We start from the raw sequence: 22754 nt of genomic DNA, 5'->3' as shown, positions 1-22754 counted from the left end.
TGTTGGATATTTAAGAGGATGTGATCACGCAACTGGGTCGATCACCATACATTTATAACCGCTAAGATCGTTTATGTGGTTTGTCTGAAGAATTAGACTCGATCTCTGACTGTGGTTGTGTGTAATTCTAGGATAACAATTTCAGTGGGCTGGGCCGAAAATCGGGAAAAGATTAGACAAAATAAATACTACTGCTGCTAAATGATATGATCTATCTTGCTAAAGGTATAAAGAGGATTTGGTCTGTAAAAATGTTGTATATTTGACAAATATTTAAAGATGAACAATAGCTCTCAAATAGATTATATAAACAGCAAAGTTGTTGTTACGACACGCGCCACGAAGTATAGCGGATCGTTTCGGCGTAGGCGTGTCAAGAAAAGGGATAGGGTACTTAGGAACAATCTCACAGCCCAAAATTACATTTTAATCCCCCAAAAAACTTTAAAATCAGCGATCGCCCATCAGCTACGCAGTTGCAAACCATGACGAAGGAGCTTTACAAAAGAGTTGTAACCTACCTTGATGTCCGCCATGTTTTGCTTTTGTCCTCCCTCCAAGACAACTTACAAAACGTTCTCAGCGTCAGAATCGAATATCCAGACGACTCAACAGGTTGTCTTGAGGTCAGGGAGTTTATATGCCTCAAAACTACAGCGCTAAAATCCAAGTTGGACCCATGTTGGCTCGATAAATGTGCAGATCGTGTGTTTTGACAACTTTGGGCCCAGGATCAACTTTCTTCCAAGATGGCGGCTCGTGTTCGTCGCTGTTGCCAGGCAACAATGTTTACATCTCGTGGCGATTTCGTCGGTAGGGCCATTCTCGCGAGAAAAGGCGTGACTATTTTGGAGGCGGGAAATTTGAATCTCACACCGGAGGCAATGATATTTAAGTGTTAAAATATGTATGATTTTTACATCAAGATATGTCATATCTTGTCATTTGAATTGAGTTCACAAGGATGTCAATAGAAGGTACTGCAAGATCAACCCAATGCAATACCAAAAGGAGCCGCTGAAATGATGGTGGCGCTATTTTCTGGGTATCCAAGCGTCAAAAGCATTTTGACGTTTTTATTTTAGTCTCACATTTCACTATTCATGTATCAAGTTAAATCCAAAGTCCACACATTTTCTAGGTTAGGATAACTTTACTATCATACCGCATGTCAACAATCATGTATGTTACATGACTCGTTTTGAAATATTAATACACATGTATAACCGCCGTTAACGTTATAAGTGCTGATACATGTACAATGTGATATACACCCAGCGAACCTCACTTATCTTAATAAGCACAACAACTAATGAACTCTACAATCCGGAGATATTTTTCTAAGATAGATGTATATGTAACGGCAAACATGAGAGATCTTTTAACAAAGCTGTAACATAAGGTTTGTTCAAGTTGAAGCGTAAGGTTGCAAGACAAAATCCAGTTTAACATCATAGATTTGAAGCTATATTGTATGCAGGTGTACAGTACAGTATAAAAATGGAGGTATTTGTGTCGGGTAAACTGTAGCACATAGGAGGTATTTATGGTGACATTGTTTGTAGGCAGTAGAAATGCACAATAGAGGTATTTGTGCCGAGCAAAAACGGTAGTATATTGGATTTTTTTCTTATGACATTGTCTGTAGGCAGTAAAAATGCACAATACAGGTATTTGTGCCGATTAAAACCTGTAGTACATTTGAGGTATTTCTGGTGACATTGTCACTCTAGACAAGAGCTGCTTACAAGTTAGGGGCATTCACCTTTGAGCTCGCGCATGCACAGTTCAAACAGTGAACCGATTTTTCAGCAAAGATACAAGCCAGAAGTAGATTTGCCATTACTATACTGTAAGGATGCTCAAAGTAGTGTACCTTTTTTTTACAAATGGAGATTATATTGATATCCCAAATCCAACCAAATACGTTTGTTCTACACGTTTATACACCATTAAGTCACACGTTTATACACCATTACGTCATTTCTATACTTGTCCAACGTGAGAAGATACGAGTACATGTAACGTTGATAACTGTATACGTATACCCTACATACCTTTCTATATGATCCCATGGGTTATAGTTATACTTAACATACATTCCACCCCATAAATGAATATTTGTTACCCTTTCCGCCACATTTTGGTACCTCGTGACAACCAAGTATAATATCATAACAAAGAAATAGATATATTATTAGAAGATAAAATATTACGGCTTGGAATCGTTAAACAAACATGGTTCACTATGTATCCAATAAGATTATAGGGACAATCCAATAAATTAGCTTCACGGGTCGCACTAGTGAAACCGGTCGGGTCAGTGTGACCCCGGGGTCAACAAATAACGCACCAATCGGGCACATCCAACGACTTGTTGTTTGTCGTCTTCCTTACACAACACTACACGGCGATATACTCAATTGCGATTGGTTAATATGTGCGGCCCACCATTGGGCTTCTCGACAACATCTCTTATACCATATTTCTTGAACTACCTTTATATTGGCCCATCAACTGGGCTTCTCTCAAATAAGTTACACTCAGAAATAGAAACAAACGAGGGATAAAGAGAGAGAGATTAATTAAGGTACAAACGTCAACCCATGCTTGGACCTTTGTTTGTCAACTGTACAATTTGACAATAATGTTTTTTTTTAATTCATAGTTAATACAACTACTAAAGCATTGGCCCAATATTTGAGCCCCCACCAACCTATCAGTTTCTACGCTACCATTAAAACATATCACACGTTACAATAAGATGGGAATATTAATAATTGGCCTATTATCCAGGCTTCTCACAATTAACAACGTTCAGGTCGTCTGCACATATTGCTGCATTCCGCATACTAATGAGCCGTAACAATATCCAAAAGAAAGGCACAGCGTGTGTGTACAGTCCTTGTACCTCATGATCAACTATTAGACACTTCACAATGACGTACATTTTACAAACATGCAAAGGCATTTTACAAACATTGCTAAGCCTTTTCCTATCTTTCACGGTTTCACCATAGCTTAACTTCCCCTTAACACACGCAGTAGATGTTGAAATCCATTTGCAATAATAACGTTACTCAATTAGTTATTTCACGAGAACATCATCCAATTTCATTAGATATATTGATACTATACAACTGAGGTGAATAACTTATCATGAATTTCTGAAAGAGTATTTGTGGTTGTAGTATAATACCACGCAGTTAGATACTATTTACATATTGAGTAGTTGTTATCACTCGTGTTTCTACTCGGGAGGTGTCTCCATTGATAAATCCTTGATCCATTCCCTCATGTAGACCGACTGTTGTCGTCATCATCTTGGTTTGCATCGTACCGCTTCGTCCCATCATCTCGGTTTGACTCGTGCTGCTTTGTTCCATCTCGGTGTGCATCTTGCTGGTACGTGCTGTTTCGACTTGCATCGTGGCATTTCGTGCCACCATCTCGGTTTGCATCGTGCCGTTTCTTGCCATCATTTCGGTGTGCATCGTGCCGCTTCGCCCCATCTCGGTGGGCATCGTGCCGCTTCGCCTCATCTCGGTGTGCATCGTGCTGCTTCGCCCCATCTCGGTTTCCATCGTGCCGTTTCGTGCCACCATCTCGGTTGACATCGTGCCGTTTCGTGCACGTGCAATCACTTCGGTGTACTTCGTGCCGCTTCCTCCACCAGTCGTGAAGAAGTCGTCGGTCCGAGTGTCCAGAAGTACCCGGATGCGTTGCTCCACCAGATGAAGCTTGGTCAGGTAGCTGACCAACCAGAGCTCGCACAGCTTACAGCGCGTGCGCAGAAGGAGGAATCCTACACAATGCCTACCGATGCAGGCCCCCGTGGCAAATGTGTACTCATCGTATATGGACTTATGGACGTGCAGGGCCGCAGCTTTCCTGTAACAATAATCATATGAAATGTTTTATAACAATCATTTCCACCCAAGTTAACAGCTTAATAAGTTACACTTGTTTAGTATGACAGAACATATTTTCGCGAGGACCAAGTGGAGCCTGAAAGTGTCTGCAAGTGTCATATATGGACTAAAGGATAGAAGAGTTTATTGTGGTGCTACATGTATTATTTTGCGGTTGAGTGCATATTTCATGAGGTCAATGCAGAAATTTCAAGATTTACAGTACTTGTTTTGAACCAGTAATGCTATTGTTGAGTACAGCGTATCTTTACACAACAGGCTACACCCAGACTTAAAAAAAACATTAAACGGTCGCCATGACACGTCTTCTGTAGACAGGTGAGTGTCAACTTGGGTTGTTTTGTTCAGAACGTTTACGCCTACTTCAGGAACCCCACCATTATCTCTTCACGGATCATTAAGTCCTGAAACCTTACCTAGCCAGATAGTAGGTCAAAGGGCATATCAACTCCTGTGTAATTGACAGGTTGACGACTGGGTGGGTTCAACCAAAACAAAGGCTGTTGCCGTCTGGTGGTATATTCCAACCGACATGAACATGAAAAATTGTTCAAGTATCGCCCAAATCATATGACTGATTGGTTGTGGTGAAAAACATAGGCGGAAAACCCTATGAAGCATATGTGATATCTAACTATTATGTCAGTTTGATTTAATTTGTGTCAGCGAACAGCTTCCTACGTGTCTAGAAGCCTAGAAGCCCTTTTCCGAGAGAGATAGGAGCCGTTTTTTGAGAGAGAGAGAGAGAGAAAGAGAGAGAGAGAGGAGAGTGGGACAGAGAGAGAGAGAGGGAGAGACTGAGAAATGATAGCCTCTTCCTGTGACCTTATGACCTGGAATCTTATGAACGACTAGTCCTTCTTCATATCACCCCCACAAGTCTTACCATTCCTATAACATGTATATCACCCTCCCACTCAACCACTCTCCTTCTATATAGCTACTAGTAGTACGTGTGTTTAAACAGCGACGAACACAAGAACACAAACATCCGTTATCACCGAAAACGGCCGAACACGGTCTCAGGCTACAAAAGAAGGAAGGGAGGTCCCTAGATGTATTGGCTTACCTTTTCATCACAAGTTCATTCTTCAGTTCTTCCGCCTTTGTCGCCACCATGATCTGCTGTGTCTTCTCATCCACCGCGATCGCTTTCCTCATCTCTTCAACTTTCTCCTGTACGATCTTCTCTGTTTCCATTTCATCTACTTTCACTTCCTCAACCTTTTCTTCCTCAACCTTCTCTTCTATTCGTGCCATTTTTACCACTTCCGGTTTAGGCTCCGCTAGTTTGTAGTTGACAATTTCTCTATTTTGCTTGTCGATGATTCTAATGTGGATGTCTTCATCCGTATTAGATGGTGCCGTGTAGGGACGTTGGCTTTTGAGGATGCTGGCGAAGGAGCTTGCTGATGCAGCTGACGATGTTGTCTTGGTAGAAGCTTTTTGTGTGGTGATGGACTGAGAGTGTTTGATTTGGGACTGTTCATGGTCAAAAGATGATGATGATAATGATGATGCTGATGAGAAAGATGATGATGATGAGTATGATGGTGGTGAGAATGAGGCAGTCGCTCTACTATCCAAGCTATGTACCAAAGCAGTGGATGGTGCCGGTGGAGGTATGGGTACCACGCGCTGACTCTTCAGGATGCTGGCGAAGGATGTGGATGAAGATTTCTGCCTCGGGCTAACCAGGGCCATGGAGGTGCTGGCATCCCCCCGGCTGGAGTAGCCTATCGTTCCGGTACCGTAGTTCGCATCGAAGCGGAACGGCGCAGGTGGCGTGGTGTACCCGACTGTCGCCCCGAAGTTGAACGCCGAGGGAGTCACGGTGGATCCTTGAAAACGGTACGCTGATGATGCAGCAGCGGATGATGAGGAAGATGCTGATTTTGTGACGGTTGACGATAAAGATGTCGACTTTGCAAGGGCTGTGGAGGAGGATGTGAACTTTGTGCTTGTTGTTGATGTAGAGGAAGTTGTTGCGATGGCAGTTGATGAAGACTTTGCTGCAGTTGATGACGAAGACTTCGTGCTGCTTGTCGATGAGGATCCTAACTTCATGGTAGTTAAGGATGTAGATTTTGTGCTGGCTGCTGTTTTCTCTTGTTTTGTTCCAGCGGTAGCCGACGTTTTACCAGAAACAACTGAAGTTTTTGCAGCCAGACTCTGTTTTGCTGATGAAGCACCTTGTTGGGAGAGAGATGAGCTTGTTTTGCTGACTGTTGTCACCTTAGAATCGCGAGATATCGGTGACGTTTTCTGTGATGATGCTAGGAACGCGGCGGCTGTCGCGCCTGGAGCGGGTTGCCCGTTCTTCATGAGTGCTGAGATCGGCGTGGATGTCAAACGGCTGCCGAGGCGTTCCATTGAAGAAGACCGCTCCATGCGCCTGGTTAGAGTAGGGCTTGGCTGAGGACTGGGGGGCGAGTACTTCACCATGGGGCCTGACAGGGAACCCGCAGTTGCTCTCCTCGGGGTGACGGGGCTCGACAGCGGGCTGATGATAGACCTTCTCTCCGTGCTGGAACTCGACAATGATCGGGACCTGGAGGAGCTGGAGGAACTACGCGAGAGGCCTCGCCGAGGTGTAGCGGGGCTTGACAGTGGGCTCGTCGGGGGTGTGCTGCCTGTACTGCCGAAGCGAAACGCGCTGGACCCGGTGGACTGGCTAGACATTGTCGTTACGCGGGTGCCGCTAGATGACTTACTACCGGATGAAGACGCGCTGGAGCTGGTGGATTGGCTGGACATGGTCGTCACGCGGGTACTGCTGGATGACTTACTACTGGATGAAGACGTCATCTAAAGATGAACAAAAGATATCATTAGACAATGTGTTTTGTATGAATCATTCCTGTATTGCATCGACTTTGATAAGGAGGAAGATGAAAAAGAGGTCGTCATACTTTTCAAGGCCCAGAGTGTTGAAATGACTACAATTTAGAAAACCATATGAACTAGTATTTGTCGAATTGTAATCTTGGATACTCTGCAAAATAGCTGTATTTAAGCAATGCTTGGTCAGTATTCATAGCATGCTATTTGACAAATCCACCAGCTTATTTGACCTCATCTGTGGCATGTCCGAGGGTCAGTAGGTAAGTTTTGTTTTGTTTTGTTTTGTTTGCCAGTTTGGTATTATTTTGATCTCCATTAGTGACATTGGTCAATTAGCCGCCAATACCTAAATCTATCAGGATGCGTCTTCTAACTCGTTTTCCTTTCTACCTTGTGGTTCTAGAAAAAACAGCCTCTCTCACGGAACAAGTCGGACGAGAATTTATCCATAAATCCAGCATAAGCGTGACTGGCTTCACGCGAATTTATGTGCTCTGCGTGACACAATCTAGCCCTTTATTTACCGGTCTCGGGTCTTTACACAACAAATAAACCCTTCATTAACGTGGATGGTCTTTAAAGGGTCCTTACATAACTGTATTGCGTGTGGGATAGCATTTATTACATAGAGCTTTACGAGAAAACTTCACTTCGCGATATTTAGATCGCACAATGTGTTAGACTGGAAAAGAGAAGACATATTGTGTTGTGAAAATGGCGGCCTATTGTTTGGTAAACAACGTTCTAAAAACTCCTTGAGGGATATTACCTATAAAAATCTCTTCAACCATACCTGAACTATAAAACAGAAATGGCTGTTGTATCTAATTAAATGGTTACTACGCTAATATTTTGTCATATGGCAGAAAACTGGTCACCATGTATACTAGTATACTCACAAATCACATTGTTTTCGTGTGTCCCAGATATGACTGGAATTCGGCAGTGCCTTAGGCGAATGCCAGACACTGTGTTACCCTCGTCACACTTTCACTGCTTTTTGTCATATAAACACACACATAGCCCAAGAAAACGAAAGTGAAAATTCCTCTTGATCTCTAGAATCAACTTAGAAGTATACTTATGTGTACAGATAAGAAGTGGTCGCTATATAGACCCAAACAGTCGTAAACAGAAGTAAATAACGACTGTAAGATGATTTACCGCAGACAACAATGTGACACACCCACTTCAAGCTAGCTAGTGTGACATTTCCAACAAATACTACTTTTTCGTAGGCTTAATGATTAAAGTCATAGATGTTATATCTAAAGTTGGGAATGTGGGTGACTTTTGTAATTGTTATTCGAGCAGAAATAACAATGATGAATACAAAAGGTCAAAGTTGTCAACAATGATGCCTTGTTTTCCCCCACATGAACAGACAAACACATGCACGCAGTTTTGACACGAAGGAAACTTTATCTACACAGTTATTGTATAATCATAAGAAGAGATTTGAAAACAAATTCCGGAGACTGATTCTTTCAGTTTGACCCAGCAAAGCCATTTTTAATGGCGTCGGGTCAAATGCGGAGGTCAGATAAGACAGTGCATGCAGCTGTATATAATACAGCAGTAATCCTCTAACTTCTAGCAATTTGTGTTGACTTTGCACTCTCAACAACCAGGTTTAGGGAGAGTCATCATTACTTGATATGTAATATAATCTTCAAGTTTCGAGATTATCGTTAGTTTTACTCCCTTGTCTTTAAATTTACAGAGTAAAACAGTCATTTATTTTTTGTGTCTATCTGCAGGGGAACAGTCTACAACGATGGCCTGTCGCAACAGCTAGGGCTCTGTCAAATTTGTCGCACGATCGTCGTGCAATCGCAAACTGGATAGTCGTGCTTGTATTGTACAGAATGTTGCTTTCTTGTTACAGAAAAAGCTATCTTAGATTCTTGTCGGTGGTTGGTCCCGTCACAATCTGCTTGAATCCTCTGCGGCATTGACATCGTACGACGGCCTACTACGAATGTTACCGCGACCTGATACTAGTAATGCGCAAAAAAGCATTCTCACTTTTCCTTTTATACACTACTATCTGCCCAGATCGCTTGTAGTGAAAGTGTTCCCAGGTAGCAACGGAAACATGATCTCACCTTCGTCGACGTCTTGGAGACGCTGCTCGTCGTGCTGCCCCCTAAGACGTACTTTGTGACGACTTTGTTCTTGTCCTTGGATCGTATCGACATCTTAGCAGCGATTCTCCGCTCCTTGGTTGAAATTCAAAGAAAAGAAATCACCCTCCGTCCCTACTACATTCGGCCGTCCGAATGGCCCCACTCTTTGTTGTGCAGGCAGGTGTGATAGCGTTAGTACTGGAGGGGGGAATCATTATACACAGATAATAATGTAAGTCTATGTCATAAACGACTCGATTTAAACGACTCTCTTTCAGTATTTTATGTTGTATACGGCCAATTTCAGTACAAGTCAGCGTATTGTTCATAGTGTTGTATGGAGGTGTGTTTGCACTTGTCTTGTTTATTTGTATTTTGAACGCAGCAGGTGCTGTATATAAAGTAGCTCCGCCCACCCCTGGATAGGACAGGTATGTATCAAACCTCCCTAGGGATACTGGCCTGCTAAGCGTCTTAAATAATGCATATAGAGGTGACCTGGATGCCGGACTCGCCTTAAGCAAGTACGCAAGCAAGGATGGAAGAAACTCTTTTTTGTTGTTTTTGTTGTTTGTATGCTATACAAAGTATACTTAAGAGACGAAAGCATTTTCATGATCAGTACATACGAGGGGACGCTACTTCGAAGACTTTCTTGAAATCGGGAACTACGGGTCCTCGCTGTTGATTGCATAGGTATCCTAGATTGAAGGACATTTTCTTTTGTTTCTTTAATGTCAAACCAAACAAAGAGGGGCTGAATGCATTGTCGAAATCAATATATTTATTCAGGTACATGATAGATCGAAGGCTTTCTTGAAATCGGAAACTACGGCTGCGAACTGGAAAGGCATTTTATACAAACTTCGGAAAGAAAAACATTCTGTATTTTGAATTTACAGTAAATGACCTGGTGTAAATAAATGATTGACGTCTGAATGGCAACGCTATTAATAGCGCTGTCTTGTAGACATCTTAATTCTGTTGCATTGAGCGGTAACCAAGGACCGATGAAGCATCGCTCTACCTGTCGTGACTCTTAACATGTTCTTACATTTACAGCTGCATTAACCAGTAACTGGGAAAGTTGAACCTGTTCATACCAGTACATAACAATCCTTATACCACTGTACACTGTGCATTTTCGCCATGACATGTAGTTAGTCCGTAAGAGCTTGCTATACAGGTCTTCAATTCTCTAACTCAACCAACACCGTGTTTTTCACATGTAGTCATTCGCGTTTGGAACGCAAATCTTCTTTCTCTCCACCTTACGCATATGCGAAAGATGTTTATGTGGCTCAATGGCCCCGAGAAAACAACGTATAGAGGTGTTACAGAACGTCAACTTTAAATTGTTTCTGAGAATGTAGCAAACAGTCATTTTCTTGACATTCTTTTCCACCATGATTAAGAGGGAGGAAACGTGCACAATAAAATATGATGTATCTGTGGAAACAACAGTAACTCAGGATCGCCTCACACGTGCACGATTATTACAGGACGGTCCCTTATTTGTCGTCCAGGCATAATGCAAAGGGCGTGAAAAGGTCTTTCACCTGAACAATAATCGTCGCTTGGAGCAATGATAGTCTATTATTCGTCGCAACATTCCAATCAAATGCACTACTATAGCCAGCATATGGTCACTCAACGTTATGAACTCGAAGACATTGAAGTCTCCAGGTAAACTTTTATTTAGGACAAATGTCACATAACCTCGTACGATAGTCGTATGATCGGAAATTAAGGGCAGTCTGTGGATCGTCGTGCATGTGTGGTGCAAATCCAATTTTCTTCTTAATCGAGCATGGCTGTCTTAGAACTTTGCAAGCGTTTGTTTCTGTCACAGCCTGTGTAGAATTCGAAATACTACGATTATCGCATAAAAATCGTACAACAGCCTATAACAAATATCAACAAGGATAATTCAGTACCCAAGCGCACGATTTATTGCCGGTGTTCATAGATAATGAACATATCAAACTTCAAAGCATCAAACTCTCCGCAAACAAACTTGAACCTATACTAGCTACCTACTTACCTGATTACATGACTATACTCAAAGAATGCTCAATCGCCATGTTTTAAGCCGTAAAATACATGTTAGATAATGCCTAAGGGTCATTTAACCCCCTAATCAGGCTCTGCGACGGGCCTTTCAATATTGACATTTTTCTTCTGTTATTGTTCAAATCGAACCCTAACCGTATTCTAGTGACTGCCATTTTGGAGAATGTTGTAGAAAACCCTAGTCACTAGAATGCAATCAAACTATAGTACGTTTTCAGCAGAAAGAAAGTTTAATTGAAATAATCCCAAAGACCCTGCTAGGGAGCCTATGGGTCATCAGGGTGACAGATATCGGACAAACAATCTCTGCCCCCCGATATGGTGCTTTTGTATGAATGGGATCGTCCGAAGTGACAACATACAGTTTGACACTGATGAACTGTGTGTGTGACCTTTATGGGTCAAACTCCTCGTCACAGCAGCATTTACACAGCAATTATCAAAATCATTCTATTAGAATCAAGATCTGAAAATATCATCTAATTCTATTATCCTTTGCGATAATAGTATTAGTATTATCCTTTGCGGTATTAGTATTTTGATATCTTTCATCCTATCGTAACCTTTCAATCTGAATGACAGAAAATACAAAGGTCACATCAGTCGTGCGATTGTCATACGATCTCAAGCGGGGTGCATTTCAGGACACACGTAATGCGTCCTTTGAATGTCAGCTGTCTTGTTGTGGAAAAGCTTGTCTCAAATTCTTGTCGGCTGTCGATTTTGTAACATGTACAGCCTCTTTCTTTGAAAACTCATCAAAATCGTTCGACGGCTTACGACAAATTTGACGCACCCTACACAAACCACAACATTTTCAATCGATTTAGCAAACTATATATGCTCTAGTAACATTCAACGTCATGGTATTTTAAAAAAAATGTAGAGGGTAAGTCCCTATATTTTGCGGTGTTGGAAGTAAAGTTTAGCAATTTCCTCTATAATGTATTTCAAATGGAGTAATGGGAATATGTCTTTATCACATCACCTTTAACGATGGCATTTGACATAGTTTATGCACAAAATGAAACCACGCCCTGGAATGTGATGGTACTGTATACGTCGTGAAACAAGTTTGTCAAATGGTAGAAAACGACATATCGGATGCACATGATATATTTCATGTCAAGACGACCGGTGGGTCGAACTAACCTTTCTATGACATTATTCTTTGTTCACTGTCGCTGGCGTTTACTAGAACTAGCCAGAGGGGCTTAAGAGCAAGTATTACTTAGGCGTGTTCAGTTCAGTTCATTGGGTGTCAAGTAGCAATGTTCAGACTCCCTGAAATTACGCTCGCTGCATTGGTTGAGATTTTCACAAGACCTAGCAACTTATAACCAAGGAGGTTAAATAAACTCTTCGAGATCAGAATGAACGCAACCATATCTTATTTGTTTCTGAACGTTGTTGTTATCTATGTTTCCATCTTAATGTAAATAAATTAAATGGTTAAAGTTACTAATTGTTAAACTTGTAATTACACAAAAGTTTGTAGATTTGATTTCGGTCGATCATATACCTTTACTTTGTTGATTTTATAGTATTATGTATCATATGAAACTTCTTTATCATACTTTACAATGGCATCACGTTTGCTATGATCATACATCCATGGGTCGTGCGCCATGGATGCGTTCGTGAGCTGGTCCCGAGAAAAAAATGCCGAAATTTCCCACGATTATATATCTGTTGTCGTGCGATTGCAAACGAAGGACCTTCTTGGAATATAGCCGTGCATTTATCGTACAAAATTCAGCTGTCCTGATAAGGAAAAATGCTGTTTTAGATTCTTGTCGGCGGTTGGTTCTGTCACAGCCTGCTTGAAAATCAAGGACATGCAGTTGAAATCGCATCGCTTATGTTGTATGCAATGTATTACGTCACTTAAACAATTTGTACATGGTCTGATGGTGCGAGTATGAATGTACATACAGTTTCCCTTATTGGGCTAATTCTGGACTACGATCCCCCCATGTTTGCACATTCTCCCAGCCTGTATGTTATCTACATCTATCGTTCTTAACTGCGCCACAACAGAATGACTGTATGTGTGCTTAGCTTACGTGACGGCTCAAACTTTCTTCATTAAACTCAAAAGCAGGAGGTATGTTTGCTTAACTACATATACATCTGCTGAGAAAAATGGTATACTAATTGGTAAAATTCGACCTCAAATAAGAATATTGCTCAGAATTGCAAGACAGAATAGCGGTTTTGTGTTAGTTGGAATCAAATTCCTTCTGTATGTGAGTATTTTCTTCGAATTCTAATCTAAAGAGGTATTATTTTTTGGTTTGGGGTTGAAAATCTTTCCTCCCGTTAGTTTCACAATCCCAGCCGTCTGGAGGCATGACGTATTGGTTTACGGTCACACAATGACGAAGGGTTCAAAGTTCACCCCACACAATAACGCACCTTTGTCCACCTGTCAACGGCTGAATGCGTGCGACACAATTTCCGTTACAGCCAGCGAGGGGTCTTTAGCAAAGCGCTGTCTTAAATTATTTTCCTAAAACCGAGCCATATGGATTTATAACGAGGTTGAACTTTTCTAGGGACATGCGAAGAGTTGTATTTTTGACGCTGCTTGCCGTGATGGCAACTTGTAAAGGTATGTGCTGTTTTTAACAGTTCAATGAGCGTTGATAATATTTGATTAAGGACCTAGGAGGGAGGGGAGTTAGACTACCGTTAGATCGTTAAGTACCATGGCTTAATTTCAAATGTTTAGTGTATATTCTGAACAGACTTTTTCGACTGAATTAGTACTAGTGTGTAGAAATGATTTTAAAGGGAAGTGAAAAAGGGATACAAGACTTAGTTGAAACTTCCTCGTGTGCGACTTTAAATGCGGTCACGGTACGATAGTTAGGTTACTTCCTTATGCGTATAGTGTTACAAGGTGGTAGGGAGGGAAGCATACAACACATAACTAGTACATGTTACACTGTATTATCTATATGATACTTTAGAACTTCTGTTCACAGAAAGAGAGGAAGTGAAAAAGAAACAAGAAGATCCGTACATTATTGTGTTTGGCTAAATTTTGGCTGTATTTGTACAGTTTACCACGTAAACACTTATGAGTAACGTAATTGTTTATATAAGTCTCACTGTGCGTTTTATAGGGTGCAATACAGAGGGAACAGATCATAAGCTATTTGTAGTGACCTCGATTTTGTAGTGATTTTCATTGCATGCCAGACAAACAGTGAAATATTGTGCGTCGACTCTACTATACGATATTAAATGGATATGGTAAAGAGCGTTAAACAGACTTTTCCCTATTCCTTCCAGTGCTATTTAAAACTCTTTGATTGTAACTGGTAACTCAAATAGCATTGATACAGCTGAAAGTCATTAAGACCACAGTCAACACGTTTTATAGGGGCTAGTATTGTTGAAGTGTTTGGTCAAACAATGGCCAGACCGTTATGGCTTTAAATGGCAGGCCAAGAAGGATAAACGATGGACAAAGGGCGATGAAAAGTCTGCACTGAAAAGAAAGGGAAGGGCTATTTTTGAGAGAAGGAAAATAGATCCCGGAGTGACAAAGGGAACAAAAGTTGCGCGACTTTTGACTTTTAACGATGTTGGTTGTATCGTAAAAGACATTAAGATACAGTAGTTCCGGATTATGTTTAACCATGATAATTATTATTCAACATAGACGATTATACAAAAATATACACAGTGAGCATATAATCATTTTCAGGAGCCGAATACAAAGTGGTTTGTTACTACACGAACTGGGCCCAGTATAGACCTACGCCATGGAAGTACTACCCAGAGGACATTGACCCCGCCCTCTGCACACACGTCATCTATGCCTTCGCCAAGATGGTGAATCACCAACTCGCGCCTTTCGAGTGGAACGATGACAACACAGAATGGAGCACGGGGATGTACGAAAGGTAGGAATTATTTGAAGGTAATATTCTATCGTTAAACACAAGCAAAGTTAAGTACATGTCAACGTTTGAGTGCAAAGAAGTCTGGAACTGCATGGTGGCGTTGCGGCACCGTGGTTGTGGCATCTTCAAAAGAATGCGCTTCAAACGCAAGGTGTGGAAAATACACATTGAAATCTTCGTCATTTTTCACCGTTTAATGTGTCTAGGTTTTGTGGTACATGTACAAATGTACAACAATAGATTTACCGAACGTTTTAGAAGATGCGTGCTTTTTGTGAAAAGGCTGATCATGACTTGAAAACTTAACTCTTTGATGCTAACGATATTGAAGTAGATGTGTTACAGTTGCAATTTAAACGTTTTTGAGCAAAGATTAACCATGTATATACAGTGTGTCATTCAAAGTCATCGCACAAAAACAGATTTTGTTATGAAAGACTGGAAACGCATAGAGAATAAGGATTTCTGCGACTTTCCTATGACTTTTAGGTTCATGACCAGGCTTAGTCAAAATAACGGTCCCACTCCCAAGAGCCTCCTCGCGGTTGGAGGATGGAACTTCGGCACACAGCCCTTCAAGGACATGACGTCATCAGCAGCCAATAGAAGGACGTTCATAGAAACGTCCATCACGTATTTACGAGAACGAGGCTTTGATGGCCTTGACCTAGACTGGGAGTACCCTCATGCAGAGGACAAGACAAATTTTGCGCTTCTCGTACAGGTAGGCGACAGTGTATAGTTATTTCAATTAAGTAGCAACTCGTGTGGAGTGAAAGAATATCCTCCCAAACAAGGCGTAGCTTATTATCTTAAACTGAAGTTTAATCTAACACAAGCATTACCAGAAAAAAAGCTACCTCGACAATTTTAAAGCGTATCTTCGGCCTTCGGATGCTGACGGGTTTGCTAACTAGTGCAAGAAACGAATTCTCAAGGATATTTTGCCAACCTCGGAACAATATCGTACTGTATTCATGTGTAAAAGTGTTACGCAGAGGCAATGTTACGCAGAGGCACTGTGTTATGGAGAGGTTTTCTGCATCCTCTGCGCGAAAAAGTTCACAGTGTAGACTTCGGCCTTCGTACATAAAGATTCCAAATTGTGATTCCCCAGGAACTGCGCGAGGCTTACGACGCTGAAGTCGTCCCGGCGGGAAAAGAGAGACTCCTGCTGAGCGCTGCCGTCTCTGCAGGGAAGACGCACATAGAGGCGGGGTATGACATCCCGACTCTAGCAAGGTAAAACATCTACCGTAAGGCTCTTAAGAGCCATTAAGGTGTGTTTCTACGCTTAGTTGTCGCATATTAAAAGAAGAAACACAAATATTTTAAGGTAATTCTTGACTGACCAATAAACTACAGGGAAACGTATAAAATGTGAATTTGACGTTATTATTTTATGACAAGTGCGTGTCTTTGGAGTAAAAACGTATGGTCCTGATCCAACCTATATCTGTATAAGATAAATTCAGACGTTTTTCTCTGTAAAAAAATCTTTTGAAAGTATCTGTATCTGCATAGCTGGTATGTGACTATGTAAAGGCTCATCTATCGTATACGTGTTATTTTCATTTATAGATTATTCAAAATCAAAGCATAGACAACCGCTGTTGTGAGTGAAATGCTCATTATTTTGTTTGATTTAACATTACAACAGGTATCTAGACTTCATTAACCTGATGGCGTATGACTTCCGCGGCACGGGCGGAGACACCGGCACGGGACACCACAGCCTGCTGCAGGCCCTGCCTACTGAGACGGGGGACGACGCGACTCTCAACGCCGTGAGTGCACCAGAACTACGCATTATGATTATAGCATTTTAGAACATTCTAAAGAAGAAAAAATAAAGCAATTGTACATGTATTGATAGCATAATTTTTATAGTATGGTCACCATGCAAGTTCAAGTTGGGATCCTGGTAATGCTTAATGGTAAATTAAGGAGTGCCGACAATGATTGATATCAATTCTAAAGGGCTTTTACAATTTCATTACTTAATTTAATGAAGTGCTTATGCTCTACAATAAACAACCCTTCGCGAGAGAGTTTTCATTTATCTATATTTGCCGTGCATGACTGGGTGAGGTTTACACTTGATTCGTCACTACCGTGGCCCATAAGTACATGTTTCTACACCCCTGCTTTACCTGTGTGACGCCCCTGCTAATCCTCCACCCCCTCCACAGGCCTGGGCGGTGGACAGGTGGATCAGTGACGGTGCCCCTCCCTCTAAGCTGGTGCTGGGGATTCCTCTTTACGGGAGGTCATTCACCCTGTCGTCTCCTAGCAACACTGGAGTGAATGCACCAATCACAGGCCGGGGACCGGCACAGACTTACACAAGAGAAGCTGGTGTCATGTCCTACTATGAGGTAAGTCTTCCCATGGCAAAGGCTAAAGCACACTTTGTAGTTAATTATTTCGGTAGTCGTAATTGGTACATTTTACCTTACACATGTATGGAAGAATTGTTGGAGGTGTGTCTGCCTGTGTTTCCACAGATAATTCCATACAATTACGCTATATATGAGCATGTCTTGAAACAAAATTAGAGTTGCAGACGTGACAGGATGTAGCGTTGGTAGAATAAGTCATTTATACAGCTTATCTGACAGACATTGCAGGTCATAGGGTCAATGGAAGAATATACTTATTCTCCAGGAGGCGAGGTATTGTTTATGGTCTAGTGTTTGTATACATGTGCTTTTGCATCAACATATATTCTACATGTTAGAAGTGTTCAGACAATGAGAGACAACAGGGAGGATTAAAACACCAGTCATTATACAGATTGTACAGTGAGATCACAAATTTTGTTGTATTTGGGTACAGGTCTGTACTATGCTGAACACAGGAGGCACCAGGGTGTGGAACGAGCAAGATAAGTTACTGTACGCCTACAAGGACAACCTGTGGGTGGGGTATGATGACGAAACATCAGTAAGAGCAAAGGTAAGTGAGCCTGGCAATGATGTAGTACATGTATGTATATGTATGCAATGATATCAAGCTGGGCTAGAGAAGTCAATGGACGGTGTACCAAGACCAAAGCCAATACTGAATGAAGAAACTTGTTTTCTTGTACGATTATAACATTACGTACCTCAGAGCTTATAACCAATAATCTAGGAGGTAAGTAAATTTATGGCTAGAAAACATTTAGTGGCTAGACAAATTGCAATTGTGATCTCTGGAATGCAACAGTATCTCTTTTATGAATGGTATTATCATTGGAGGCCATCAAAGTAAAAACTATGCAGGCTAAGACATTGACTAAAACACACAATGTCCAAATCTTGGAATTCATGCAAACTGCACAATACTGTACTTTTAGACTCGTCCTTGAGGTGTTGCCAAAAAAATTCAAAGAAAATGCATCAGGAAAGCATGAAAACAACATTCATTTCTTCGGCAACTTATAATCATTATCAATCCATTTTATATCTTAAGGTTGAATGGCTGAGAGACAGAGGCCTAGGAGGAGCCATGGTCTGGTCTCTGGACTTTGATGACTTCAAGGCCACCACCTGCGCTGAACATCCTTACCCACTCCTCAAAGCTGTCAATCAAGCGTTGCTAGGATACACCCCTGAAGTGGTTACCATGGCAACAGGTGCTCCGCCTACATCTGACAACAAGCCAGGTGCTACAGAGACTAGTGATGGGGACAAACCTACACAACCAGCTACTGATAGTAAGAACTACAAACCTTTCTTCTTAAGACTGTTTAGTAGGTCATGTTGTCATCAGGGTTTGTTCATTAGCTAGCTAGTTAGTGAACAGGATAGCTGGAAGTTGGATTGGGAAGAACGTTGTGGAAGTGATTTGGTTTTGAGATGGACCTTTACAACTTGTCTTCATTTCTTTTCTAACTGGAAAAGTTTACAAAACAATGTGGACGGACATAAAAACACAGTACTGGGAAGTAAGTACTCATACAACAAGTACATCTGAAGATATACAGAAATACACACATCCAGATGGTAAGATATGATTTTGGACATTAGCATGGACATTTTGTAATTTGTGTTCCACTTATCAGCATGGTCTCTCTACAGGTCATAATTCCACCATGACCTATGGACAATTATAGAAGAAAGTGACTCTTCAGTGTGGATGCATTTAAACTGTGTTATCAAATATCACTACTACTTGACTGCATGTTGTTCAATATGGAATATTGAGATTGCTTGTAAAAAACTGTGCACTGTGAGCAAGCTCTTAATGGGTATCCATGATGCCTAAATATACAATGTGTGGGCATGGTTATCAGCCATCCCTGGCATCCAATTCTCGAAGTACCCATTCCTATTGCACAATTTCTGTCTTACAATCTGGCAAGCTGTCCAACTGTGGACACCCACAGGACAAACACATCTACAGATTATGAAACCTTCTTCAATACAGTAGCATCTTCCCATGGTGCTGAAACGCCATCTTTTCACATTGAATTGGCTGAACAAATCAGACCCATAACCATACTACTTTACTTGTGCCAACAACCGTAATACTATAGCAAATTGTGCTATTTTTGCCAATGTGCCAACCTTATATGCCCAAAGTGGTTACCATGTCAACAGATGCCCAACTCACATCTGGTAACAAGTCAGGTGGTACAGAGAGAAGGGAGAGACACAAAACACCTACACAACCTACTAAAGAAAGTAAGGAAATTCTGTGCATCTGCACAGAGACATTATCAAACTCATCGGCATGGTTTGTCCAACTTGCATGTCAAGCAACACCCCTCAATGTACTTTACATATACCCTTAACAGCCAGTTAAGGCAAGAAGTTACTCTTCCCTTTTTTAAATACCTTGAAACATGATATGAAATATCTCTACCATTTTACTCTATCATTGGCATTGGCAATACTTGTGGAACATTTGCATATCTAAAATCAAATACATTTGTAGCATCTCTCCTTGGTGCTGAAATACAATCTCTTGACAAAAAAGTCCTACAAATCCATCATTATACATAAAACTAGTACATTTCAAGGTAGTCCAATAATTGTGATTCCTGATACTGAAACTATACTATTCTGGAAATGTGCAATATCTATATTCATACAACTGCCATCAAGACAAATAACATCATTGGTGTGCATGATCCTTGGCAAAGTACACTAAGTCTTCTAGAGTCAAAAGTTTACACATGAAGAATTCTGTTAATGTTTTTCTCCCTTTCATTCTCTCCTAGATGACTCCCTGATTGTGATTCTCCTGGTGGTGTTCTTGGTCATTGTTCCACTGTTGGTGGCTGCTATTGTGAGTTACCGCTTCAGGGCAGAGATCAGGAAAAGGTGTCAAAACCAAGCAGAAAAGTACAGGTAAGAATAGACCATTAGAATGCTATTGGCTGTTATGATCTACAAGCAAATGTGTTGTTACCTCCATAAATGAACTTCAAGGTTTTGTATTTGGTATGTCTGCTTGTCTTGTTCTGCATAATTAATTTTTCATATAGTACTCACATTCACCGCATGGTGACAGGAAGTAAAGGTAAGGGTTACCAGAGTGACAGGAAGAGAAGTTCAGAGATGGCAGGATTGGTAATCTATCAAATTTGTAATGACAACTGTCAGACTTGTGGGGTCAATGTAAGAGCCTACTAGTTCATGGGAGGTGCATTTGTTGTTTTTGGTCCGTCTGACAGTGAGTGTTTTCACAGTTCCTAATTTTCCATATGCTAGCAACATTCACTGTAATGTCAATATCATTTATACAATGTTTAGTAGTAGTTACTGTGTGTCATTATAACTAAGATGAGAATTTTCTTATCTCCATTCTGCTCATCCAAAAGATCCTGCTATAAGTAACACAGGTAACAACAAGCATTTCTGAATTCAATTTTTAAGGTTTGAAACCATGTTATAGTTGTTAACCGTCAGTAAGATGCATGTTCTAACTTGAAAAATTGCATGCATGGCATGATTTTTCCATGGCATGTCCACAAAGACATTGTAAAGGACAGGCTATATATACGCCTGACGTTACACGTGTAGTCTTGAAATCTTTCTCATCATACATGTTATCATAGAAAAAAACTTTCAAGCAGTACATTCAGCTCATAAAGAACATATTATCCCTTCACTGTCCACAGAACAGAAAATACCAGAAGAAATCCTGATGACAGAGGCAATGGTACGAAGATCGACGAAGAGTTTGTTCTACCCATCCGCAAGAACCCGCGACAGCTGCCCACACAACCACGCCCTCCTGACGTCATCCTAACTGTCCAGCCTGACCAACACAAGTTCAAGGACCCCGACAGTGTTTCAAACGCCAGCAAATCCAGCGGGGGCCGGCGTAGACTTGACTTTGACAACATGGAGAACAGGAGACGAGAAGCCTACCAAAAGACCACAGAAGTCAAAATGGCCCAGAGTGGTCGAGTTTACACAAAAACAGTGCCACCAAACCCACCTCCTAAACCTTCCCTTCCACCGCCAAAGCCGTTGCGGACCCTACCCCCGAAGTATCCGCACAATCCCCGAGGACTGTCCCATAACGTACCACATCCAAAGGGACCGGGAACAGCAGTCTCCTACACAGACACCATGCCTACAAGAGTGGCCATCGGCTATCCCATGTACCAGTCCACACCTGTAGCACCCGGCGGACCCCCTCCAAGACCCCTGGTTTTAACTCGTCCCAACCACCCTCCTCCCAAACCCCCTGCACGCCCTCCAAGGCCCCCTACCCATTCCATGAGTGCCGACTTAGTGGAGGTGGACATTGATGACTCGGCTGCTTTCCAGACCTTGCGGCTGAAGTTTGGGAATGATGAACTATATCACACACAGGTCGAGACTGAGATTTGATGCAAAATATTGGTGTGAAACACTTGGATAATCGTTCCAAAACACATTTGTTGCTTTTGATATTTCTTGAGTTATACAGAGCAATCAATGTTTTCAAAAATTCTTCGGGCAGTTTAATACTTTTTTAAACACCAGCACCTTTATGATACTGCATTTATATCCTATAGAAAATATTCAGTAGTTCTCAGAGCAATATAGAAATGGTTATTTGTGAAAAGTGAACATTTTGTACAAAATCTGACCATGAATTATTGCAAAACTTGTAAATGTTTTCCAAGAACTTGAGTGGCGATGTTTATCAAAATGTATCTATTTGATGTAGATATTTCTAAGAAGTATCATCAGATTTTCATAGATGCTGCTTGAAGAGTGTAAATTTGACAGGATTGTAACAAAGGAGCTAAAAAGTTGCCAATATTGCTTAATCTTCTGAAAAGATTTTGAAAGAATTGTGTTAAGATGAATGCAAATGCAACCAGAAAGTGAAACATATTGTTTATAATGTGGAAAATGTAGTCAGAGAAATACATATGCTGCATAATTATGGCTGCTTATTTAAAGTATATGTTTATCTTAATATGTTACATGTACTTGGAAATGTTGCTTAGTATACAGCCATAGAGAAGCATAGATAAATTTGACAGACTTATGTTGTTGCTAATAAGTTGTCAGCCACAATTAGGTATAGGTTTTTAAAGCGGTGTTGAGGATGATACGTACTAAGCCAGTTCATGGTTTGAATTGTGCATGCACAGCGTGATTCATTATGGGTAAAATGTCAATGTTGAAGGTTCCTGAGACATTAACAAAATGTACATCAAAGCATGCATGGCCCAGACAAGAACTGTTTACATCTTAGGAGCCTTCAACTTTGACCTCATCTATGCATGATCCAGCCATTGGACCATGTTTATCCAATTTCAGTTGGCTGGAAAATTGTACTAGTCTTGTACTTGAAAATGTTTGCCCATACAACAGAGAAATATGGAATAAACACCTAATGTACGTACTATTTTATACATGTGA

General features: G+C 41.1%; 3 protein-coding genes across 4 annotated transcripts in view; 1 reads left to right on the top strand and 2 right to left on the bottom strand.

Moving 5' to 3' along the window:
- LOC118406252 (dynein heavy chain 7, axonemal-like) overlaps positions 1–788 on the bottom strand; it is a 62937-nt gene extending 62149 nt beyond the window's left edge. The window contains 1 exon segment of the mRNA XM_035806181.1: positions 522–788. Coding sequence (XP_035662074.1) covers positions 522–536 — 15 coding nt within the window. The 5' untranslated portion in view covers positions 537–788.
- A 554-nt stretch (positions 789–1342) lies between these two features.
- Positions 1343–9136, bottom strand: LOC118405894 (serine-rich adhesin for platelets-like). The gene is made up of 3 exons (XM_035805723.1): positions 8885–9136; positions 5002–6740; positions 1343–3891 (listed from the first exon to the last, which is right to left on the bottom strand). Exons 1-3 carry the CDS (start codon positions 8975–8977, stop codon positions 3207–3209), a joined length of 2517 nt encoding a protein of 838 aa, XP_035661616.1. The 5' UTR covers positions 8978–9136; the 3' UTR covers positions 1343–3206.
- Positions 9137–13384: 4248 nt separating this feature from the next.
- LOC118405813 (chitinase-3-like protein 1) lies at positions 13385–22745 on the top strand. 2 transcript variants are annotated; one of them, XM_035805587.1, is made up of 11 exons: positions 13385–13592; positions 14697–14895; positions 15385–15619; positions 16013–16137; positions 16556–16682; positions 17088–17273; positions 17734–17853; positions 18352–18595; positions 20105–20234; positions 20708–20728; positions 21008–21137. In XM_035805587.1, exons 1-10 carry the CDS (start codon positions 13541–13543, stop codon positions 20721–20723), a joined length of 1434 nt encoding a protein of 477 aa, XP_035661480.1. In that variant the 5' UTR covers positions 13385–13540; the 3' UTR covers positions 20724–20728; positions 21008–21137. The 2 variants fall into 2 exon arrangements, with proteins under 2 accessions (XP_035661480.1, XP_035661479.1); XM_035805586.1 differs by lacking the exon at positions 20708–20728 and having other exon boundaries at positions 13386–13592; positions 21008–22745.
- Positions 22746–22754: the final 9 nt, after the last annotated feature.

This window comes from Branchiostoma floridae, chromosome 18 (assembly GCF_000003815.2).
Source record: "Branchiostoma floridae strain S238N-H82 chromosome 18, Bfl_VNyyK, whole genome shotgun sequence".
Taxonomy (NCBI): Eukaryota; Metazoa; Chordata; class Leptocardii; order Amphioxiformes; family Branchiostomatidae; genus Branchiostoma; species Branchiostoma floridae.
The sequence above is the reverse complement of the archived record's forward strand: the minus strand, read 5'-3'. Positions and strand labels throughout refer to the sequence as shown.

Coding starts and splice junctions, on each gene's coding strand:
- LOC118405894 (XM_035805723.1), bottom strand. CDS start 8,977: ATGTCGATACGATCCAAGGACAAGAACAAAGTCGTCACAAAGTACGTC. Junction 6,741..8,884: donor TCTCCAAGACGTCGACGAAG/GTGAGATCATGT, acceptor GTTCATCTTTAG/ATGACGTCTTCATCCAGTAG. Junction 3,892..5,001: donor AATGAACTTGTGATGAAAAG/GTAAGCCAATAC, acceptor TTATTGTTACAG/GAAAGCTGCGGCCCTGCACG.
- LOC118405813 (XM_035805586.1), top strand. CDS start 13,541: ATGCGAAGAGTTGTATTTTTGACGCTGCTTGCCGTGATGGCAACTTGT. Junction 17,854..18,351: donor AAACATCAGTAAGAGCAAAG/GTAAGTGAGCCT, acceptor TTATATCTTAAG/GTTGAATGGCTGAGAGACAG. Junction 20,235..21,007: donor AACCAAGCAGAAAAGTACAG/GTAAGAATAGAC, acceptor CACTGTCCACAG/AACAGAAAATACCAGAAGAA.